At 42.1% G+C, this 20,158-nt stretch overlaps 1 protein-coding gene across 4 annotated transcripts in view; it reads left to right on the forward strand.

Moving 5' to 3' along the window:
• The window catches only part of DGKH (diacylglycerol kinase eta), a 202,672-nt gene that overhangs the window by 123,362 nt on the left and 59,152 nt on the right, over positions 1-20,158 (forward strand). For 3 of the 4 annotated variants that reach the window (XM_062194120.1, XM_062194119.1, XM_062194122.1), the window contains exons 4-11: positions 535-639; positions 915-1,047; positions 9,590-9,696; positions 10,357-10,482; positions 15,168-15,270; positions 16,402-16,561; positions 19,018-19,126; positions 19,237-19,376. In XM_062194120.1, coding sequence (XP_062050104.1) covers positions 535-639; positions 915-1,047; positions 9,590-9,696; positions 10,357-10,482; positions 15,168-15,270; positions 16,402-16,561; positions 19,018-19,126; positions 19,237-19,376 — 983 coding nt within the window. Of the gene's footprint in view, positions 1-534; positions 640-914; positions 1,048-9,589; positions 9,697-10,356; positions 10,483-15,167; positions 15,271-16,401; positions 16,562-19,017; positions 19,127-19,236; positions 19,377-20,158 lie in introns of those variants that run through there. The other variant, XM_062194123.1, reaches the window with a different exon arrangement.

Here is a 20,158-nt window from a genome sequence, read left to right on the forward strand (position 1 = left end):
TTCTGCACAATAGTGTGTGTGAGGGGGGCCCATCATAGAAATCATGGTAAAATAGGCAGTAGGTTCAGTGTTATTTAACTATTAATAGAATGTTCTTGATAGCATAGTGTGCCAATTATTAAATCATTTAACATTTTATTCCTGTGGTTTTTCAGTTAAAATACTTTCCTTATTGAAAACTGTAAAAATTCTAAACTTATGATAAATTACTTTGAGAATATTGAGAATCAGTTTTCAAGACAGATTCCACAAAATGAGAACACATCACTGTATTTGGGTTCCTAGACTCTGGGGAAGGGCTGAAAAGCCTGATAAGTCAGTAGTAACAGGATCAAAGACAAAACTTCTTAAAAGTTTGCTTCCCTAGACCTCATTATCACACACAGAGAGAATAAAACTCATTTATACTACAGAGAATCCTTCACCAAGGAACTACAGACTCGGGTGAGAAGTAGAGGTGCCTTCTAAAATGTTGAGTTTCCCAGTAATCCCTTTAGTTGATTAACAATCATCAGATTGGATTATCTCTTCCAGATAATCACTCCCTTTCGAAGGCTAATGCTGTGTGCTGAGAACAGAAAGGAGATGGAGGACTGGATCAGCTCACTGAAGTCTGTACAGACCAGAGAATCTTACGAGGTAAAATAGCATCTCTTCTGTCAACTCCTGTTCTTAGTTCTTTGGTAACCAAAGAATAGAAGCTACACTGTGCAAAAAAATAAGTATGTGTAGCCTCGTTTGACATCTTGTTTAAATCAGATTTTGGAACTTCTTACTTGAAGCCAAGTACTTTGGTGTTAAAAATGTCGGCTGTGAAATTGTGATCTTAACTACAGTAGATACATTCCAAGTAGCTCAGCATCTGTAGTCTTACGCTCTTGCATGGCAAATCTGTCCTAATGTCTCATTTCTAGGTGGCCCAGTTCAATGTGGAACATTTCTCAGGGATGCATAACTGGTATGCCTGCTCCCACGCCCGCCCCACCTTCTGTAACGTGTGCAGAGAGAGTCTTTCTGGAGTCACCTCCCATGGCCTGTCCTGTGAAGGTACTGTAGTATCCAGCATGTGTCCTCTCCCAACAGGCACGGTGCTGTAGACGCCACCATGGATAGTCCTGCAAAGCAAGCAAAAACATCCTGGGAAAACAGTTCTCTTGGGTGGGAAGCCAGGGCTGGGGTATCTCAGCTGGAACACAGTTTCGGGTCTTTTTGTTTTTGCTTTTATTTTTTTCTTAATCATAGCTTTATCTATCCATCTATCTGTCAATCTATCTATTTATCTATCTATGTGAAAGGTAGAGTGACACACAGAAACAGAGAAAGACAGAAAGAGAGAGATCTCCCCTATGCTGGTTCACTTCCCAAATGCCTGCCATTGCTGGAGTTGGACCAGGCCTAAGTCAGGAGCCTGGCATTCAGTCCAGGTTTAACACCTTGGAGGCAGGGACTCAAGTACTTGAGCCATGATCTGCTGTCTCCCAGGGCGCACAGTAGCAGGAAACTGGATCAAAAGTGGAGTGAGCACTCATACCCAGGCATCCTGATTTGGGGTGCGTGTGCCTCTAGCAGCTCCTTCATCACTGTGCCAAATACCTGCACGGGTTTTATTGTAGCTTAACATTCAGCTCTGCACACATAAGACAACTTGGGAAAAATTTTGCTCAAGAAGAGATAATATAAAATCGTTTAAAAGGAAGAATAAACCAAAATATTACATGTTAGTCCTCAGGAACTAGGAATCACTGTCTCAAAACAAAACAAAACTTTGGACTTTGTAGACCATCTAATACTCTTTACTCTGAGTTGATCTTGGAGAGCAGGACTTTCTGTTGAGGACATTAAGAGGGGATTTCAGAAAGTTCATGGAAAAATGGAATTAAAAGGTAAGTTTATTTTGGTAGAAAAACATTTGAAATCCATGCATACTTTTTTTATAATATGCATTTTCCATATTTTTGAGCACCCTTTTATATGTGTAGACTTGAAAGTTTTTTGCACCAAAATAAATTTATCTTTTCATTTCTTCTTTGTACCCTTGCATATATTCTTTGGCAGAATTTCTGATTGTTACTTATATTGTATTTTTTAAACATTATTTTCATTTGTGTTTAAATTAAAATCATTCTTTTTAATTTACTTAAAATTTTCTAAAAATAAAACCTATGCTATCACTTTCTCTATAGGATTTGTGATGTTTTTTGTTCTTTTAAGGGTTTACTTATTTATTTATTTGAAAGATAGAATGAGAGAGAGAGAGAAAAGAAAGAAGTCGATCGTCCATCTCTTGTTTCACTCCCCAGATGGCCTTAACAGCCAAGGCTGGGCCAGACCAAAGCCACGAGCCAGGCTTCCATGTGAGTGGCAGAGACCCAAGTACTTGGGTCATCATCTGTTGCTTTCCCAGGTGTATTAGCAGGAAGGTGTATCAGAAGCTGAGTAGCCAGAACTCACACCAGGACTCCCACATGAGATGATGGCATTGCAAGCAGTGGCTTAACCTCCTGCACCACAACACTGGCCCTTGTGAATTTTAATTACATGTTTTGTTTATTTATTTTTGGGAGGCAAAAAGAGAGATGAAAAGGTAGACAGTGAAATCTTCCATCCCTTAGTTCACTCTCAAATGCTTGCAATGGTAAAGGCTGGGCTAGGCCAAAATCAGGAGCTGGGAACTCAATCCAGATCTCTCACGTGGGTGCAGAGACCTAATTCCGTGAGCCATTGCCACCACCTCCTAGTGTCTGCCTTAGCAGGAAACCGGAATCAGGAGCCAGAGCCAGGAATTGAACCTAGCCATTCCAAAGTGGGTTGCAGGCATCTTATTTGCGGGGCCAAATGCCCACACCTGTTTTTTTAATTTTATCAAAAATAAGTACATTAAAAATCACCAAGAGAAAGCATATAACTCTTTTTTTTTTTTTTTGACAGGCAGAGTGGACAGTGAGAGAGAGAGAGACAGAAAGGTCTTCCTTTGCCGTTGGTTCACCCTCTAATGGTCGCCGCGGTAGCGCGCTGCGGCCGGTGCACCGCGCTGTTCCGATGGCAGGAGCCAGGTGCTTCTCCTGGTCTCCCATGGGGTGCAGGGCCCAAGCACTTGGGCCATCCTCCACTGCACTCCCTGGCCACAGCAGAGAGCTGGCCTGGAAGAGGGGCAACCGGGACAGGATCGGTGCCCCGACCGGGACTAGAACCCAGTGTGCCGGCGCCGCAAGGCAGAGGATTAGCCTGTTGAGCCACGGCGCCGGCAGCATATAACTCTTAAAAATTTATTTCATACCTCAGTGATCACACCATTGTGAACTGCTTTGTGAACATATTGTACTAATATGAACTTTTTTCTCTAATGTGAAAATTTCTTAAGTATTTTGGAATATAATTAATATTAAGTAATAAAGTAGTAATTTTCACAGTTTTAATAGATTTTCTAAAGAATTATTTTCTTATTTATTTGAGAGGGAGAATGACAGAGAGGGAGGGAGAGAGAGAGAGAGGAAGAGATCTTCCATCTGCTGGTTTATTCCTCTGATGGCTGGAAAAGCCAGGATTGGGCCAGGCCAAAGCCAGGAGCCTGGAACTCCATCTGGGTCTCCCACATGGGTGGCAAGGGCATAAGCACTTGGGCCGTCTTCTGCTATTTTCCCAGGCACATTAGCAGGGAGCTGAATTGGAAGCCGAGGAAGCTGGGACTTGAACCAGTACTTCCATGGGATGCTGACGTTGCAGGCGTTGGCTTATTCTGCTACACCAGGATGCCAGCCCCTATTTAATTTTAAATTATGGACTACATCATCGTTTCATCTATTTAGTGTCATACAGAATACTAGCTACATAACGCATTTGAAGCTCCTTACCATTCTTCCATTGTAAATCATAATCAGAAGAAGCAGTGTCATGCATTTAGACTATCCTCATCTGTAAAATAAGATAATAGGAATTTATAGCTCATAGAATCACTATGAAAATTCAATCAGAATGCATATAATAAAGCTATTTTTCTAGTCAAATAAATCTTAGAAGTTTTTATCTGTGTCCTGTAAGACACAGATATCAAATAAAGAATTGCAGACTGAGTCATAGCCTGGTACATTAAAATTCATCAAAGTGAACATTTGGAGAAGATAGTAACCTTTTTTTTAATTTAAGAAATTATGGCAGACAGAAATATAATTGGCCTTTATGACTTTAATAACTTGAATGGGTTCATTTTATGTAGATCTGAGGCACTCCTACAAGTTCTGTAATATTATATGGTACTGTTTTGAACATTTTTTTAATTGACTTCTAGTCTCTCATTGCCTCAAACGCTAAAAAGAATGCTTGACCTGACACATCATGTGGTATTTCTGATTTGTGAGGTGTTTGTTATTGAGTGTATTTAATTATTTAGGAATTGAGTCAGTAGTGAGTGATTTAATGATTTTCTAAGCACCTTAAAGGAAAAACGCACATCAGTTGGTGAGAATAAAATGCTTACGTGTCTCTAGGGGCGGGCATTGTGGTGCAGTGGGTTACGCTGTCACGTGGGACACCTGCATCTGTATCAGAGTGCTTGGTGGAGTCTTGGCCACTCTTCTTCCTGTTAATGCTCACCCTGGGAGGCAGCCGGTGACCAGTACAGCTCTGAGGCCCCTGCCACCCATGTGGGAGTCCTGCATGGTGTTCTGGGCTTCTGACTTCAGCCTAGCCCAGCCCTGGCGGTTGTGGGCATCTGAGGCGAGAACCAGAGGATGGAAGATCTCTCTCTTTCTCCCTCTTCCTGTCTGTCTCCCTCTCCTTTTCCCCTCCTCTCTCTGTTTCTCTCTTTCAATTAGATAAAAATAAACAATCATTCAAGAAAAAAAATACTTGTTGATATTTTAAAAAGTAATGAGTAAATCTTTTTTTTTTAATACTTATTTATTTGAGAGGCAGAGTCATAGACAAAGAGAGGGAGCATCAGAGAAAGAGAGCTTCCATCTGCTGATTCATTCCCTAACTGGCTGCAACAGTTGGGCAGGCCAATCCAAAGCTAGAAGCCAAGAACCTCCTCTGGGTCTCCCACATGGGTGCAGGGACCCAAGCACTTGGACCATCTTCCACTGCTTTCCCAGGCCATTAGGAGGGAGCTGGATTGGAAGTGGAACAGCCAGGACACAAACCTGCACCCATGAGATGCCGGCAGCACAGGTGGAGGCTTAACACAGCATTGGCCTCCATGGGTAAGTCTTTAAAACAAGGTCTTTAAGTATTTTTTTTGTGGCCGGCGCCGCGGCTCACTAGGCTAATCCTCCGCCTTGCAGCGCCGGCACACGGGGTTCTAGTCCCGGTCAGGGCACTGATCCTGTCCCGGTTGCCCCTCTTCCAGGCCAGCTCTCTGCTGTGGCCAGGGAGTGCAGTGGAGGATGGCCCAGGTGCTTGGGCCCTGCACCCCATGGGAGACCAGGAAAAGCACCTGGCTCCTGGCTTCGGAGCAGCGCGATGCGCCGGCTGCAGCGGCCATTGGAGGGTGAACCAACGGCAAAAGGAAGACCTTTCTCTCTGTCTCTCTCTCTCACTATCCACTCTGCCTGTCAAAAAATTAAAAAAATTTAAAAAAAGTTTTTTTTGTATTCTTCCGCAAATAATATAGTCTTCCTGGCATTTTTTTTTTCAGTTACTAGGTTTAAAATTTTTTCTAAGAATTTATATATTAGTTTTTAATTTTGTCTGCTGGTAAAATTTTTAAGTCTGTAATATCTTGCCCATTAGTATTTTTGGAGCCACAGCAGAAGATTTTAAAATTCCCCAGGATTTTATAAATCCCCAAATCAGTTGAGAATGTTAATTATAATTTCACAGCATAATTGCCCTTCACAATTAACAGTCATGAAACAAAAAGAGGTTAAATTGGAATTTAAAAAAATTTCATATTGTATATTTGAAAGAGATACACAGAGACAGGGAGTGGGAGAGAGAGAGAAGGAATCTCCCATCTACTGGTTCACTTCCCAAATGCCAGCAACAGCTGGGGCTTAGACAGGGTGAAGTGTGGCACCAGGAACTCCTTCCAGGTCTCTCACACGGGTGGCAGGGACCCAAGTATTGGCACTATCACCTGCTGCCTCCTAGGGTGCACATTAACAAGCAGCTGGCATCAGGAACGGAGCTGGGACTCGAACCCAGGCATCCATCGAGTATGGGATAGACATTCCCACAGGCATTTTAATTGTCAGGCCAAACATAAATATGTCAAGATGGGTAGCTACAAATTTTTATCTTAATTGCTATTTAACAAAGATTCAATGTGGTAAAGTTTAAATAATGCGATGCAAATCATAATTTTACCATATCAGTATAGTTTTTAAATTCTGCAGTTTTAGGTAATGGCCTTATAAGTCAGGGAAAAGTGCTTTATTTCAGAATAACTTGTCTGCAGAGATTTAATTGTCATCTAACAAAATTAAGTTGCCTGTTAATCATTTCCATTCCTTAGTGACCGTAATTACAGTCTGATTTGTTTTATTGCTATCACTATATTTATATTAAGCAACTTTGTCTTCCTGAAAGTTCATTGCATGAAGTACTTTATTATTATAAAAGTAATCATTTTTTTGTTTTTAATGAGCTGTTTGATATATGATGGTAAAATTTTTTAAATGTGATGAAATTATCCCCTTTTACCTTCTTACCCCTCAGAAACCGAGTATTCATTGTTAATATCAAGTACTTATTTTTATTTAAAAAATACCCTGGGGACTCTATTCCAGCTATTTGGGGACATCATTTTTGAGAAATACTGTAATGAATGAAAAGGCCTAGAAACACTAACCTAGTACAATTTAAAACAGTCACATGTATTGGAACCAAAGGGCCATGATCAAATTCTCCCCCAATCTGTGTTTACGTCCTGTAGTGCTGGGTCTTCACACTTACTATATAGCGGTAACAAAGTTCCTTGAAATGTTACCACTTCCTATGTGAGGACTGTGTTCCAGTCACACAGTCATGAATAGAACACACAGTGGGATCACCAGGAAAGGATTTGTCAAAGTACAAGGAAAAGCAGGTAAGTAAAACGTGTTCAATGTCTCTAAACTAATGTTTGTCGAGGAGAGCCCAGCTGAGTTTAAGTGACCATTTGTGTATCAGTTAGTCACAGAATCTGAGGCATTTTGAACATTGGGTTATAGACATCTGAGTTATTTTACTGGAACCTTTCCTTTTCGTGTTATGTCAGATTAGGGCAGTTTAAGGAGAATGATGTGTAACTCCTCGGGTGAGATTTGTTAGTGACTGACATCATAAAGTCCAGGAATCACGTGTAAGGAGCCAGCTTACATTTACATTTGGCAACAGCTGTTACGTTTTGACTGAAGTAATCTCTAAAAAGTTGGGAACCGATAGAGCACACTCATCCGGGAGTGCTTGGATAATTTGCCTCCAGAGGGAGACAAGTATGTCTGGCTGTAGTCACGTTTTGATTTTCATAAGCTTGGTTACTTTTTCCAATAACCTGTGGTTTTACTTGTTTTTCCTTATATGAGATACTGTTTCCCTAGGTATTTCTTCTTCTCTTTTCCAAGCTCCATTATGATAACATTGTTGTGGGAGCGTGTTCCCTGGCTGTTTTAGTCCATGCTCTTGCCCTTGCGTAAGCTAAGAATTCAAAGTGCAAAAATGGGAGCAGGATTTATTTAAAGAGAGAGAGAGAGTGAATGTACCTTCATCAGATGTGAGCGTGGGCAATCCCACAAGGACAGACACCTGCCGTGAGGTGGATCTAGCTCCATGTGGAAAGGGAAGGGGGACGAGGGAGAGAGACCCAAAAGGAGTGAGAGAGCGAGAGAGCAAGGCTCCTCCTGGTCCAGTGGACCCTTTCATTGAGTAGGAGATGGGGTCCTAATTGAATACACAAAGGTGGGGGTGGACTTTGGGGTGGGGGCTCAGTACACATGATGTCCTCTGGGGAAGTTTTCATGGCATCTCCATGTGGAGCTCAGTGCACACATGTTCTTCATCACATAAGAGGCTCGGGCGCATCATGGGGAAGTGAGTGTGCTAAACTGGCATGCAAGGGGGTGGTTAGGGGTACAGGGCTAGAGGTAGAAACTGAGCAAAATCTGCCAGTTCACTGTTCCTGCACCGACTCCTTGCCTATCCCACGTCAGTCTGGCTAGGGAGAGTCAGTGAAGCTGACGATGAGTATATTACTTCATCATTTAGTCCTGCATTTATAATATGGCCATCCCAATGTAATGCTTGTAAAAGACAGTGCTGTCTTTGTGACCCTTATCAACTTGTTTCTCACAGTGTATGGATGTTTTCTTGAGGTACTTGCATTTTAAAACTCCTTGAATTGTCTTTATCTTAGTGACAATTTCAAACTTCTTTTTGTAAATACATCATACCTATTTATTTATAATATGCTGTATGTATTGCATTATTCAAACATGTGCATTATACATAGAGAACATTGCATATATCAACATTGCACAGCTTGATGAATTTTCTCACTTAAACACATTCATGTAATCAATACTCAGGTTAAGAAATAGGACGGAAGCAGATGTTTGGCGTGGGGTTGTGATGCCACTTGGGATGCCTGAAGTCCCATATCCAAGTGCCTGGATTTGAGTCCTGTTCTGTTCCCGATCTCTACTTCCTGCTAAAGTGTATTCTGGAGGCAGCAGGTGACAGAAGTAGTTGGATCCTTCTGCCCACATGGGAGACTCAGGTTGAATTCCTGGCTGTTGGCTTTGGCCTGGCCCACTGTTGGCTGTTGTGGGCATTTGGGGAATGAACCAGCAGATGGAAGACCTCTCTCTCTCTCGTGTCTCTCTCTGTCTCTGTCTCCGTCTCTCTCTCTCTGTCTGATTTTCTTTCTCTACTTTTCACATTAATAAAAGAATAAACATATATTTCAAAGAAATGATAGGATGTTGCCAGCCCCCAGTACTGATTTTTATTTGATTGTGTATGTATTTTCCTTTCTTCTCCTCAAGCACTAGTTCATTTGTATTAAGTCCCTTCTGTTCTTTTAAGTAGCATGTTAGTCATCGCCTGATAAAAGTGCTTCCTGAGTATGTAGCTGTATTTGTCTTTGAGACTATCCTATTGTTGGAGAGTAATTCAGACTTCTAAACATATTTGTTCTTGGGGCTAGCACTGTAGCATAGTGGGTAAAAACTACCTTCTGAAGTGCTGGCATCCTATATGGACACTGGTTCGAGTCCGTGCTACTCCATGCTAATCCAGCTCTCTACTTACTGCCTGGGAAAGCAGTAGAAGATGGACCAAGTCCTTGGGCCCCTACACCCACATGGGAGACCTGGAGGAAGCTTCTGGCTCCTGGCTTTGGATCAGCCCAGCTCCAGCCATTGTGGCCATTTGAGGAGTGAACCAGCAGATGGAAGACCTCTCTCTCTCTTTCTCATTGCCTCTGGCTTTCTGTAACTCTGCCTTTCAAAGAAGTAAATAAATCTTTTTTTTTTTTTTAAACTTGTTCTCCTTCTACGTCTTCTGACTTTTGAAAAAAAAGAATCTCACACACTATGCTTTACTTTCATCCCTGGTCTCCACGTAGTTGTTCTCTGAAAAGTGATTGCCTTTTCTGTTCTGTTTCGCTTTTTAGTGTGTAAATTTAAGGCTCACAAAAGATGTGCTGTGAGGGCCATGAACAACTGCAAGTGGACTACACTGGCCTCCATCGGGAAGGACATCATAGAGGATGAAGACGGAGTAAGCTGCTGCCGAGCCCGGGGTCTTTCCCACTGCCCCTTCCCATTGTCCACCGCTGTGGAAGAGGAGGATAGAGCATTAAGTGGGAAGATCTCCTACTAGGGTCAAACATTGTTCCTGAGTTTTGGGTTTCATTCCAGTCCTTCATAGTATTTTCCAGCTCTTGGTTTTTTGAGGGCAATCGATTGTGAGTTGGGTTTAGAAGTGGCTGCTGGACTGCACAGGTGTTGCAGGCTCCATACCTCATCAGCTTGGAGATTTTTTAAGGCTCAGATGAGAAATGTTCTTTCTTCAGATTTGGGGGCGCCCCCTCCCCCTGCGCCCCCTCTCAACAGTACCCCTCACTTCCTGATCTTGCCTCCATGGTCTCTTGCGTGGGGATTTCTGACTGCCCTCGTTGGTGGCTTTACCAAACCCGTTACCTGCTGCTCTTCTCAGCTAGACCTCCCCTGAAGACCAGGGCTTTAGTCTTCCTTCTCTTTGTATCCCTGAGGGTTCAGGAATAATAGCCGCTGTACTAACATGGGGCGACTGTGTGAATGCCAACGTGTAATACGTTTTGTTGCTCCCACAAAGTAAAAACTCCGTCAGTATCTTCGCTGGGGTCCGGATACCAGCCCCCATGGCCTCACTCTGGCCACCTGTCTTCCTGTTCCACAGATCGCTATGCCTCACCAGTGGCTGGAAGGCAACCTGCCCGTGAGCGCCAAGTGTGCCGTGTGTGACAAGACGTGTGGCAGCGTGCTCCGTCTTCAGGATTGGAGATGTCTTTGGTGTAGAGCAATGGTGAGGGCTTTGAGATTGCTTCACCCTTGTAAATTGAGCTTGTTCCCCAATGTGGCCGTCAGTGTGGTTCAGAGATAAAGCACCAAATTTATGGCAGAGCACACCCAAGCAGCGCACCCCCCACCGTGATGTTCTCCTTTAAACGTGCATTCTTTTTGGTCTGGTCATTTTTTTCAGTTGCCCCCCACCCCTTTAAAATAATACCTACTCTGTCCCTGTGTTTTCTGTGTCTCAGGACCTCTTTCCCACAGCTGTAATTGTTTTGCATTTTGCTTCAGCTGTACAGTGGGGTGCTATTTTCACTGGACAGAGAAAACCCCTCGGTGGTGTGTCAGCAGGTGTTGGTTGACATCCAAAACGTGATGTTGCTGCAGCCTCATGTGTGTCCCTTGACTGAACGCTGCGCTTTGATAGCACACACTAATGCAGTCTCTGTGATATAAGGTAACATTATATACATGAATAAGCACAAACTTTACAACTTGTTTGCCAGTGCAAGAAGAAGGCAACAAGCACAAATGGCATAATGGGGAGCCAGCGGCAAGGAGTGGTCTCCCTTGTGCTGGACCTGGTGCAGACAGGGCCTTTGTGCTGCCTGGGGTGTGTCAGAGTGGAGTGGAGGCCATGCAGGCAGTGCTGAGGCTAACAGGCACAGAGCGAGGAGGCTGTGGCTATGCTGTGCCTGCTCATCTTCGCACAGGGAGATGCTGGCCTTTGAGGACGAAGACTGCCTTGCTTTGTGACTGATTTGTTTGGTGTTGTTTCGAGTCTTGCAGTTTTTTCAGAAGTTGCTGGCCTATGGGGCAGGTGTCATGGCGCACTATGTTAATCCTCTGCCTGCGGCACTGGCATCCCATATGGGCACCGGGTTCTAGTCCCGGTTGCTCCTCGTCCAGTCCAGCTCTCTGCTGTGGCCTGGGAAGGCAGTGGAGGATGGCCCAAGAGCTTGGGCCCCTGCACCCACATGGGAGACCAGGAGGTAGCTCCTGGCTCCTGGCTTCGGGTCGGTGCAGTGCCAGCCGTGGTGGCCATTTGGGGGGTGAACCAACAGAAGGAAGACCTTTCTCTCTGTCTCTTTCTCTCACTGTCTATAACTCTACCTGTCAAATAAAAAAAAGTTGCTGGCCTAAATTTGGAAGTCAGCCTCAAATAAAAGATGTGGATAAATCATTGCTTTTGGTTAGTATGGTATAGATCAGCAGGTATCAGAAATAGAACGATGTGTTGCTTGCTTGCCTTTTTTTTTTTTTTTTTTTTTTTTAAGATTTATCTATTTGAAAGGCAGAGTTAGAGAGAGAGAGAGAAGGAGAAACAGAGAAAGAGGGGAGTCTTCCATCTGAAGGTTCACTTCCCAAATGGCTTTAACAGCTAGGGCTGGACCAGGCCAAAGCCAGGAACCAAGAACTTCCTCTGGGTCTCCCATGTGGGATTCAAGAACCTGGGCCATCTGCCACTGCTTTCCCAGGCGCATTAGCAAGGAGTTGGTGGGAGTGGAGCAGCTGTGACCTGAACGGTGCCCATATGGGATGCTGGCGCTTCCGGCAACAGCTTAACCTGCTATGCTACAGCACCAGCTCCCAATGTGTTGCTTTGTTAATCAGTGACTGACTGCATTGGCCACAGAGGAAAGTCAGTCCACCTGTTTTGTAGGCCTGATAGGTAACCTGTGTTTCCTTTTACTTTTAAATCAAACACTCTTTGTGCTCATGCTTTTGTTATTCTTCCTCAGTTCCCTCTTTTCCGAGGCAGACATGTAGACACATAAAAACTTTTATTTAAAAGATTTATTTATTTATTTGAAAGTCAGAGTTACACAGAGAGAGGAGAGGCAGAGAGAGAGAGGTCTTCCATCCGCTGGTTCACTCTCCAATTGGCTGCAACAGCTGGAGCTGTGCTGATCTGAAGCCAAGAGCCAGGAGCTTCTTCCAGGTCTCCCACACAGATGCAGGGCCCAAGGACTTGGGCCATCTTCCACTGCTTTCGCAGGCCACAACAGAGAGCTGGATGGGAAGTGGAGCAGCCAGGACTAGAACTGGTGCCTATATGGGATGCCGGAACTTCAGGCCAGGGCATTAACCCGCTGCACCACAACGCCGGCCCCTAAACACTTTTTTTATTTCTCCTATCCCATTAATGTAATATGTAGACCTGTAATAGGTGCCTGTATTTGGAATCCTAGTGCAGTTCTAGCTAAAATTCTCCTGTGGCATCCCATATTTTATAAGAGTACTGTCCATAAACTAGACTGTAAATCCCCCCCCTCCCCCCCGCCAACTTATGGTTTTCTTTTTGGGGACAATCACTGATAGCATTTCCTGCTTGGTTACTGAAGTTTGTTTCTCCATCTCTAGAGTTTCAGCTATTCATTCCTTTTTTATTTTCTTTATTTGAAAAAGTTACACAGAGAATTAGAGACAGAGAGAGAGGACTTCCATCCTCGGGTTCACTCCCCAAATAGCTGCAATGGCTTCTTCTCTGTCTCCCACATGGATGCAGGGGCCCAAGGACTTGGGCTATCCTCTGCTGCTTTCCAAGACACATTAGCAGGGAGCTGGATCAGAATTGGAGCAGTCAGGACTCGAACCAGCACCATATGGGATGCCAGTGCGGCAGGCCAGGGCTTTAACCTGCTGTGCCACAGTGCCGGCCCCTCAACTGTTCATTTCTAACTTCTTTGAAAGAGGACATATTGTGTGTGAGGAATTATTTTAGAAATGCTTTATATAAGTTGCCTTTACCTAAAAATTACATCCTTGTACTTCAAAAAGTTCATGGAAAATGGAATTCAAAGATTATTTTGATGCAAAAGAATTCTGAAATCCATCCATAATTTTTCATAATATGCATTTTCTGTGAACTTTTGGTAGACTCCCTTGTATGCATTAAATTCGACAATTTTTTTTTTGCACCAGAATAAGCTTCTCTTTTGATTCCATTATCAACAAGTTTTTTGGAGTACCCTTGTATGTCTCTTTTACTTAGTAGTTTTTGAGAATAATTAGGGTTTTTACTTCCTTATTCTACCCAGCCCGAGCTTTTAAAAAATGTCACAAATAGAATAGTGGTGCTATTACAGTAGGCACAAAGGGGCATTAAGGCTCCTCCCCCCCACTTTATTCCTGGCAGAAATCAGATCTCACCTCAGTTGTGACGACATCCCTGTCCCATGTTGTGCAAGCTGTGCAAGCTGGTTTCTGAGATCCTGTCATCCTTGACGCTCTTTTTTTGGTCTTATACTTCTTATATACTATAATCTATCTGTTTACAAATTATTTTGCCTTTAAATTATGAGTTTCTAATGGCAGAATATCTAGTACTGAAAAAACAGTCACCTAGTACACACACAGACAACCTCACAGTTTGCAATCCCAGTAAGTCAATTCCTAATTTTTCTAGCTGTCATGCAGTCTCTGACGTAGCTTTATCTTGTCTGTAAAAGCCATGTAGATATACTTTTATCTCTTGCTTTTTTCATTTAACATTATTACAAATACCTTTCTATTTTGTTCTGTGATTCTCATAAATTTTTCAAGTCCTTTTAAAGCTTTCTGTACATGCTGGTTTTTTAAAAACGCATTTGGATTGTGAACTATTATAAATGAGAATAGGAAACTATCTGAAAACAGGTCATCAGCGCAATAATCATCACTGTTCAATTTCAATTATTCTCCCCCAAAGTTTGATAAATACAGGCGTGCTTAGAATGCCGAGTTTCTAAAAGGATTAATGGAATAAAGCCATAATAAGTAAGTGCTTTATGACGTGTCTGCTTTTGTTGCTTAGAACATTTACAAGGCTCTCTGGTAAGTACACAGAGGATTCTCAGTTGCCTGAGTTCTACTTAATAAATTAGCCCTGTTTTGTTCTCATTTGCTGAGGGCCTAGGATGTGCGTCAGTTTCCTTTTCCCGACAGAGCAGTAGTGTAGCTGAGAAAATAGGCCTGGGTGTCCTTGTAAATATAATAATATGATAATCTTATCAAAAGAAGTATGAATAGAAAGTTACAGGATCGCTGTAGAAAGAGCAGGCACTTTTATTTATTTTCATTAAACTGTCAGAATGTTTTTAATATTATTTATTTGAAAGGCAGAGTTAGAGAGAGAGGAAGAGACAGAGAGAGAGGTCTTCCATCTGCTGTTTGACTCGCCCAAATGGCCACAATGGCTGGAGCTGGGCCAATCAGGAGCCTGGGGCCCTGGGCCATCTTCCACTGCTTTCCCAGGCACATTAGCAGGGAGCTAGATCAGAAGTGGAGCAGCCGGGACTCAAACTGGCACCACATGGGATGTGGGCGCCACAGGTTACCCGCTACGCCACAGTGTGTAAGATCAACATTCATCACTTTATTTTATGGACAGTGATATTGACATACTGGTTAGCTCTCCCGCTTTCTCTCTCCCCCTCTCCTTCCTCTTCTCCCTTCATCCCCCCTCCCTTCCTCTGTGTACCCCGTCTCTTCTTCTCTCCTTGCCTGGTCAGGCATTGACTATACGCTCCATGCTTGAGACCATCGCAGAGAGACTGCACAGACCAAAGTCAAATTCCTGTCTCTATAATGCTCACTTTGTTCCATTAATTGGTGAGGCAGTTGCTCCTAAACTGTCAGGTCCTGAGATGTAGTTTATAACATATCAAGACATTAATTGTTTTTATGATTCTTGAAGCTTTATTTGTTTATTACTAGGTACACACTGCCTGCAAAGATTCATACCACCTTGTATGTCCACTTGGCCAATGTAAAGTCTCTATCATACCTCCAATTGCACTAAACAGCACCGATTCTGATGGTATGTAGCAGTAGTGTAAGTATGTATATTCCTGGTATATTTAATGTGAATATGAACATTTATTTTCCTGGAATCAGAGAACTATAATTGATCATTCTGGTCAGTTTTTATATAATAATTCCACTTAAATTGCTGAGCAGCACAGTTAATTTTTAAAAGAATATTTTAAAATTAGAGTTGTAATATAGTATTAACACTGGTGAAATTACTGTGTATAGACATTCAGATTTCACATTTGAGGAAATAAAAGTAAGGTAATTATTCTATACTGAAATGCATTCCGAAAAGGTTAATTTCTGTAAGTGTTTTTTCCTCTATAATTGAAACTGCCCATTAGCGTGGCTGTTATTAAAATGTGTTTTCCCGTAATTTCATTTCAGGAATTTATATTCCTGTAAATGCATTCACTTTTTCCAGAATCTTACAGCTAACTTGTAAGTGCTGAAGAACTCTGTACCACACTGATTTTGGAGTAGCATAATAACTCTCTTCTAAGCATGCCGTATCACAAAAGGCTTTTACCATGTACTGTCATTAATGTCTTGCATTGATATCGTGCTTTATACTTTTAAAACTTGTTAGATAAATTATGGCAATAGAGATCTCAGATATGAGAATGTAAACTTCAAATATATATTTTTTAATCTGTGCTAATAACAGCCCTCTGCCCTCACTCAAGCCCTGATATGTCAAGCTTCTTTTGTTTATTGTAAATTTCAAATTTTTTTTTTCTCCAGCCTCACCAAGGAGCAGTTAAAATACCTTAGGATACTGAAATAAGGACATAGGAGTTATTTGACAAATGTAAATACATAGACTGTTAGGAGTTTTTCATATAATAAATAACTGTAGTAAAGGCAGGTGGTATATCTCTACCTGTGATTAACATTTGTAGCATCTTTGTTACCATTTTTCATTGTGGATATTTTTAAAAATAAATTCCATATTCTTGTATGTCAGTAAATTTACTTCCATTTTTGAGACTAAATTATAATTTACTGTTCTGGTAGTGAACAAGAATCTTTACTCTTAGGAATTTACCTTCTGTTCTCTGAATGTCTGCTGATACTTTAAGAGAAAGCTGCCTATTAATCTTGTACTATGTTTGTGTTTGTGTGTTTGTTTTTACAGGTTTCTGTAGAGCAACATTTTCATTCTGTGTTAGTCCTCTCTTGGTTTTTGTCAATTCTAAGAGTGGGGATAATCAGGGAGTAAAGTTCCTTCGCCGTTTTAAACAGTTGCTAAATCCGGCTCAGGTGTTTGATTTAATGAATGGAGGTCCTCATTTAGGGTAATTGATTATTAATTATCTTATTTGAATAAAATGTAGCTCTAGGAATGAAATGTGTCTGACTTAGCAGCTCATGAAAATTGTAGACCTGTAGACATCTCTGTTGATTTTCCATCTCCGTCCCTGTTGTAAAATCCTCATCAAACTTTAGCATAATTTTTGATAGTTATTCATCTTCCTTACATAAATTCCACAATTTATGTTGAATTCCAAATTCCAAAATTTGTTAGAAAATCTTTTAGAATATATCCAACATTGAACAATACTGACAGCTTTTTAGCTCCAAGAAAGGTCAACTTGCATCAATATAGAATTATGCAATAATGTTAGATGATTTGCTAATGTTGATTAATATATGCCACATATAATTGCTTTCCATGGTGTCCACAAAGCCAAGTACAAACATGATCCTGGTTCTTAAGGACAGTTCCTGGACAATTTCAGACTCAGTTCTCACAAATGACAATGAAATTCTTTGTGGACTCTTCTTTTCAGCTTCCTGGAATATCATTTGACTTAAAATCTGAAACGAAATGAACTAAATAGTATATTCATTGAATGGAATATATCTTGAGACATTGTAATACAGCTTTAGTATATGTGTTTGTTTGTTTTTTAAGAGGTGCTGCTATGGTGTCTTCTGACCCAGAGACCTTCCATAGCTGTATGATTTTTTTTTAGGTCAACTCAGCTTTTTTCTCTTAAGACCTACTGTTAACTTAAACACAAACACAGAAGTGGAAAATGGGAGATTTTATTTATTTATTTATTTTGTTTGTTGTTTATGGTATTCTTTTTTCCTTTGCTTTTTCATTTAAATTTTTAATTTTTCTTTAATTTTTTTAAAAATCAATTTTTTAGATTTAACAATTTTTTTTTGGCCAGGCAGAGTTAGACAGTGAGAGAGAGAGAGACAGAGAAAGAGTTATAAAAAGTGAGAGAGAGACAGAGAGAAAGGTCTTCCTTCTGTTGGTTCACTCCCCTAATGGCCACCACGGCTGGCTCTGCGCCAATCCGAAGCCAGGAGCCAGGTGCTTCCTCCTGGTCTGCCATGTGGGTGCAGGGACCCAAGCCCTTGGGCCATCCTCACTGCCTTCCCGGGCCACAGCAGAGAGCTAGACCAGAAGAGGAGCAACCGGGACAGAATCTGGTGCCCCAACCGGGACTAGAACCTGGGGTGCCGGCACTGCAAGCGGAGTATTAGCCAAGTGAGCCATGGCGCCGGCCTAGATTTAACAGTTTTTAACATTTTGCCAAATTCACTTCATAAGTGGCTATTATATGCATACACATCAACATACAAAAATTGTACATATATATGGGTTAACATATAATATTTGGATACATGGATACACATTGTATAATGTCCAGCTAGGGTAAATATGTCTATCTCCTCTAACATTTAACATCATTTATTTCGTTATGGTGAAAATATCTAAATTCCTACCTTCTAGGCTTTTTAAAATAAAGGAATATACAGTGCATTATCTGTAGCCACCCCCTTGTGCTGTAGAACCCAGAACTTCTTCCTCCTGTCCAGCTGTAACCTAGTACCTGTCAATGAACCTTTCCCCATCCTTCTCTCCTTCCCTCCCAACCCGCGGTAGCCACAAGGATCCTTTAAAGTCCCACGACGTCACCCTCTTTTTAGACTCCATGTAAGAGTGAGACACGTCTTTCTGCGCTTGGCTTAAGGCATGGAGATTTTAGAGAGCAGGACCTGACAAGGCACAGTTTGAGACTTTCCTCCGACTCCTCTGGTTCTGTTCTTTCTGTCCTCTTTTCATTTCCCCGACTATTTCCACGGCCGGTTCCTCGCCCTGCCTCACGTGAGATCTGCCTTCCTCACTTCCGCCCATCTTCTTCCTTGCCTGCTTGCGCCTCCACCCTGGGAGCCCTAGAGGGCGCTCCCTCATCCACCTCGCTCCCACCTTCCTAGTCTCCATATCGAACCCATTTGTCTTATAAGGAGGACTCTTGATAGGACCTGGCAGGTTTCTTCAGGAAATCGCTAGCTTTGCTGCTCATTAGCGTTTGTGCCCTAGGTGCCCCACCCCTGTGTGGAATTCCTAAGGAGGCAACTTGTAACCTTGCAATGGAAAGAGAAATGCCGCTGCTCTCACCATCTCACTTTTCCTTTAGTTCTCTTTCCTGGCTTCTCCTGCTTGTTGATTTTTCTCATTTCTCACTCCCCTTTCTTTCTAATTCTATCTCCGTTTCTGCCTATAATTCCCTTTCCTTCTTATGATTAAGCTGTTTTCTTGAGTTAAAAATGGCATTCGTGTAGCATAATTAATATGTAATTAATTATTATATGTAATTAATTATTATAATTAATATATAAGTGTTCTCATATTTAAACTGAATGTGAATACCAATTAATATGGAATAACAAAAAATTGGGGAAAGTGACTTTTACTTATTTATGCTAAAATGAAATACTTTTTTTCTTGCAGTTTAAGACTATTTCAGAAGTTTGACAATTTCCGGATTCTTGTATGTGGAGGAGATGGAAGTGTAGGTTGGGTTTTGTCAGAAATCGATAAGCTCAACTTGAATAAACAGGCAAGTGCTAAATCTTTCTGTTGCTCCGTGACGTGAATATATACTGGCATGCTCACCAGAGCAGGCCTGATCTTCCAGTCTGGTCATTTGCTTGCCGTACTGTCTTCTAGTGTCAGCTGGGAGTATTGCCTTTGGGTACGGGAAATGACCTTGCTCGAGTGCTTGGCTGGGGAGCTTCATACGATGACGACACCCAACTTCCTCAGATACTTGAGAAGCTGGAACGGGCCAGTACCAAAATGTTAGACAGGTGAAAGCAAATTTTCTTCTACAGCTAGATTGAAGATGATGTACTGAAATCATTGTTTCTTTTTTTATTTAACAAAAATGCTTATTTTGTCTTAATTTTGATTATTTTTTGTTTATTTGAGAGACAGACAGGAAAGCTGCCATCCGCTGGTTCACTCCCCAAATACCCACAATGCATGACGCTGGGCCAATCTCAAGCGAGGATCCTGGCTTGCAATCTGGTCTTCAACTTGGGTGGCACAGACCCAATTCCTTGAGCCAGCATCACTGTCTCCCAGAGCTTGCATTAGCATGAAGTTGGAGTCAGGAGTCAGAGGCAGGAATAAAACCCAGACACGTAGTTTTGTTGTTTTTTTTTTTTGTTGTTGTTGTTTTTTACAGGTAGAGTTATAGACAGTGTGAGAGAGAGACAGAGAGAAAGGTCTTCCTTCCGTTGGTTCACTCCTCAAATGGCTGCCACGGCTAGCACTGCACCGATCCGAAGCCAGGAGCCAGGTGCCTCTTCCTGGTCTCCCACGCAGGTGCTGGGGCCCAAGCACTTGGGCCATCTTCCTCTGCCCTCCTGGGCCACAGCAGAGAGCTGAACTGGAAGAGGAGTCGCCGGAACTAGAATCGGCGCCCATATGGGATGTCAGCACCACAGGCGGAGGTTTAACCCAGTGAGCCATGGTGCCGGCCCCCCCAGACACATAGTTTGTGATGTGGACATTTTAACCCATAGGCTGCACACCTGCTCCTATAAAAACCATATTTTGATCATTTTACAATAAGCCCCATGAAAGT

The sequence above is a fragment of the Lepus europaeus genome, chromosome 6, assembly GCF_033115175.1.
Source record: "Lepus europaeus isolate LE1 chromosome 6, mLepTim1.pri, whole genome shotgun sequence".
NCBI classification, from domain to species: domain Eukaryota; kingdom Metazoa; phylum Chordata; class Mammalia; order Lagomorpha; family Leporidae; genus Lepus; species Lepus europaeus.